Genomic DNA, 4204 nt, shown 5'->3' on the forward strand with positions numbered 1-4204 from the left:
TGATAATTTTGACGGGACTTTGGCTGGAGTTCGGTGCAGGTTGTTGTTGGGGACTTGAGCTTCTAACTGGAGCCACAAACCACCAGGAAACAAAGGTTATAATCAGTTCTTCGGTTTATTGACTGTTTATTTAATGTGGATTTGCACGATGCTAAAACAACATCACAAGACAAATAATAATTAGCCTTACTTCATGATTAACAGCAGATTAAACGATATCGATCAACTTTCATATCTATTTATAATATTCCATAATAATAATCCCAATGAAGAAAGGAAATGCTATTTACACTGAAGATACAAACACACACCAGGACTCTAGAGTCTGTAGAGAGAGGAGGAGGAAGTCCTCATCCCGGCCTCTATGAGGTGGGAGGAGCCTCTTCCACAGGTGTGGATAGGAGGGAATGTGAATCTGCACTTTCCGACAGACGTCGTACCGTCAGTGTCACTCGTCATCTCGTTATTTAAAGTGTTGTTGAGACACAGATGAACCTGCTCTGACGTCTGTTTCCCGCAGTCAGGAGATAGAGTACTGGGGCATCAATGAGTTCTTCCTGGACAGTTGCTGCAGTTACCGTTACCACGACCGCAAGCTGGAGAGCAGCCGCCACCGCAGCTGGGACGACGAGAGCGACGTCAGCAGCATCGACACGTCTGTGGACGAGATATCAGACTTAAACAGGTAAAACCATCTGTAGAGGAACGAGCAGTGTCTCATCTCTCCTCCTCCGTCAGTCGGTCACTCGCCGTCTCCATCTGTCCTCAGAGACATGCAGCACTTCCAGGAAGTGCGTTACGGGAACATCAGGAAGTGCCTGTGGCTGACGCTGGAGAACCCGGGATACTCCATCCCCAGCAAGCTGTTCAGCCTGATCTCCATCGGCGTGGTGCTCACATCCATCGCCACCATGTGCATCAACAGCATCCCCGAGTATCAGGTCAGTCAGTCGGGGAAGTAGTTTGGATCAGAGGTTTTCAAGCTTTTTGAGGCAAAGACTCTGTGAGAGGTGAAAGGAAGAGGTGCATGCTGGTACTTTAAAAACAAAAGAAGTTATTTATTGTATTTGTCTTGTTGTTTTAGGCTCATAACTCACAGACATGATGCACGTAGATTCAGTGTGAATTACACTCTGAGGACACGTCCATCACAAATAAATGTTCATAAATCCAGAGAGAAATCAGAGAAAAACCTTCTTATAGATTCACAACTTGCCAGAGAATCATCACATTTTAAAGTTTCCTTCAGTGTCACAGTATCGAGTGATATTTCTCCGTACATCCACGCTGGCTCTGCGAAGAGGAACTGCTAATGGCTGAATCGACGGGACGACGGGTCCTGTCCCAAAACATCTCAAACTCATGGACAACTATTTCCAGGGAAACATTAAACTGAAGCTGAACTCGTGTCGTATTTATCCAGATTCACACTTGGAGGTAAAAGCCGGTAAGAGCTCGGTGAGAGGTGCATTCATCCCATCAGAAAGAGGAAGTTAATGTCTCAGGGAAGGAGAACACGATCACACACTGTCGATCTGACTGTCCCAAACAAAGTCACGTCAACTTGTGATGAGGAAAACTAACTCAGACCTGGTCGTAGCAGCTGATGAGGGAACTCCTACTGCTCAGTGTTTTCTATCTAAATCCTTGATGGTTGATTATTGAAGCAGAGAATTACAGCTCAGTCATCCCAGATGTTTAACACCAGCTGTGAGGAGAGTCTCTGGGCGTCTGCTGAGAAAAGAGGAAAATATGGTTAAAAACTAAACGTACCATTGAAAACGCTGCGATCACCAACGTTCCTCTTCTTCTCTTTCAGACGTTTGACTCTGAGGGGAAGCTGGTGGAGGACCCCACCATGCAGGCCCTGGAGGTGTTCTGCAGCTGCTGGTTCACCTTCGAGGTGAGGCGGTGAACACGTGGAGAGAACAGACGAGTGAGTGAAAACAGAAACAAGAAAACAAACGCTCAGTTATTTTCCGTTTCTCTCTGAGGTGGTGACTCGACTGCTGCTCGCGCCGAACAGGAAGAAGTTCTTTCACCACCCGCTGAACATCATTGACATGGTGTCGGTGGTTCCCATCTACATCACCCTGATCTTCGACCTGCTGGTGGGATCAGAGTCTGAGCTGGGAGACCTGGGACGCCTCATTCAGGTTTAACCTCTGACACAGGAGCAGAGTTTGGGTCCTGTATCAGGCGCCAGTTTGAAGCACTTAACTCAAGTATTGATCGAGTGTTTATTTACTACTTTATAATTTAACTTCTCGACATTTCAGAGGGAAATACACCACGACGTTTCTCCTCTAAACTTCCATTATTTCACAAGATTAGAGAAATAAAATAAGTCAAACTGTTTCTACATTCATGTAGGATCCATGATAAAGAAAATGAACTTTCAGGGAGTCACAGCCGCTCGTCTCTCTCCCCTCAGGTCTTCAGGCTGATGAGGATCTTCAGAGTCCTGAAGTTGGCCCGACACTCGACAGGCCTCCGGTCACTGGGAGCGACACTACGGGTGAGTCGGTCGTCCGTCTCCTCACTCTCAACTTTTCTGCGTCAAAACCTCAAAAAAGGAAAATAAAAACAACGTGATTGACTCGTTTGTGACGCTCTGCTTCACCTCCTCCTTTCTGAGGTCGATGGGTTGTGAGCCGATGTTGGTCTGAGCTGAAACGTTTCAAGTGTCTGTGGACACAGAAACACTGAGCTGTGATGTAACAAGCTTCAATGTGCAGCTTTGATTTGGACTGAAAGACGCTTTAAAGTTCCTCAGGAGTTTAAACGACAGCGGTGACGGTGACACGTGAAGTCATCCATCTGTAAGAGTGATATTTTGTTTAATTACACGTTTACATTTGACGTCATGTTTCACTTTAACCTGGACGAGCAGGGATCAAACCAGCGACACGTCACTGATCTACATGGTTTCATTACACCTGCCTGCTGTCACATGACATACACAGTATCCTGTAGCAGTACAACATGACACGGACGCCATTATGAACGCACTGTCACTTGTTGACGGGTTCAGGTCAGCGTGAGGAGGGAAACACTGACGGCTTGTCTCTCATCTGATGTAAAAACCCTCAACACAAGACATTAGTTTAAACCACAGGACTCGGACTCTGGACTCGGGTTTCAGTAAATGTATTTGACTGTTTTTAAGGAACCGGCTCCTGAGATCATGATTTACTTTAATGTTTGAACTCTTCAGTTTCTCTAATGGTGGATTTTTTCGTTGCTGTGACACTAACAATATTTTATCAGTGCTGAGGCATCACAGAATAAACAGATGACCATTAGCTCTAATCGAATGGCACAATCTGAAATACTGTCTCTTCTCTTCTCCAAACAAAGTGATTCCCAACATGTTTTTCCTACAAACCAACTGAGGTCACAGATATTTGCTCTTTATCTCATGACAGATTCATCTGCAGCGTTTCATGTTCTTTCTTTCCTGTTGTAATTACAACAAGGACCTGACGGTGGTACGTTCACCTGAGCAGCTCTGAATGTTCCCGACTCTGGAGACTCTTAGCGTTTCTAACAAGCTTCCTCCATCTTGTCTCTGCAGCACAGTTACCGTGAGGTCGGCATCCTGCTGCTGTACCTGGCTGTGGGCGTGTCCGTCTTCTCTGGGATCGCTTACACCGCTGAATATGAAGAGGTGAAACCATCAGAGACTCTGTGTTTTTACACTCTGGGGTTGATATTAATGTTTTATCTGAATTAGTTTTTTAATTCTTTGATTCTTATTTCAGCCAGAGAGGTTTTGTTTTCTTGTTCTACTCGTTTTCTCATTTTTCTTTCACATCATTGGATTTTTGATCTTGTGTTGTTCAAAGTTTGTCACAGAAATGTCACATGACCTTTTTAATTTGGTTGAAATGTTTTTGTTGATGCATAAAAAACATAAAAGTAAAGCGCCTCTGTGCGTCTTCCTCCAGGACGTGGGTCTGGACACCATCCCGGCCTGCTGGTGGTGGGGGACGGTGAGCATGACCACGGTCGGTTACGGGGACGTGGTGCCCGTCACGGTGGCCGGGAAGCTGGCGGCCAGCGGCTGCATTTTAGGCGGCACTCTGGTGGTGGCGCTGCCCATCACCATCATCTTCAATAAGTTTTCCCACTTCTACCGGAAACAGAAAGCTCTGGAGGCGTCGGTGAGGAACAACAACCGCAGGAAGATGAGGATGAGCTG

At 46.0% G+C, this 4204-nt stretch overlaps 1 protein-coding gene across 1 annotated transcript in view; it reads left to right on the top strand.

Annotated features, from left to right (window-relative positions):
• Positions 1 to 4204, top strand: part of LOC111644274 (delayed-rectifier potassium channel regulatory subunit KCNS1) — an 11376-nt gene that overhangs the window by 6118 nt on the left and 1054 nt on the right. Inside the window, exons 4-10 of the mRNA XM_023393073.2 lie at positions 521 to 685; positions 770 to 941; positions 1820 to 1903; positions 1995 to 2156; positions 2435 to 2518; positions 3578 to 3670; positions 3951 to 4200. Coding sequence (XP_023248841.1) covers positions 521 to 685; positions 770 to 941; positions 1820 to 1903; positions 1995 to 2156; positions 2435 to 2518; positions 3578 to 3670; positions 3951 to 4200 — 1010 coding nt within the window. The remainder of the gene's footprint in view (positions 1 to 520; positions 686 to 769; positions 942 to 1819; positions 1904 to 1994; positions 2157 to 2434; positions 2519 to 3577; positions 3671 to 3950; positions 4201 to 4204) is intronic.

The sequence above is a fragment of the Seriola lalandi genome, unplaced genomic scaffold (assembly GCF_002814215.2).
Source record: "Seriola lalandi dorsalis isolate HSWRI2012SDOR001 ecotype SW California unplaced genomic scaffold, Sedor1 jcf7180002054928, whole genome shotgun sequence".
NCBI lineage: Eukaryota > Metazoa > Chordata > Actinopteri > Carangiformes > Carangidae > Seriola > Seriola lalandi.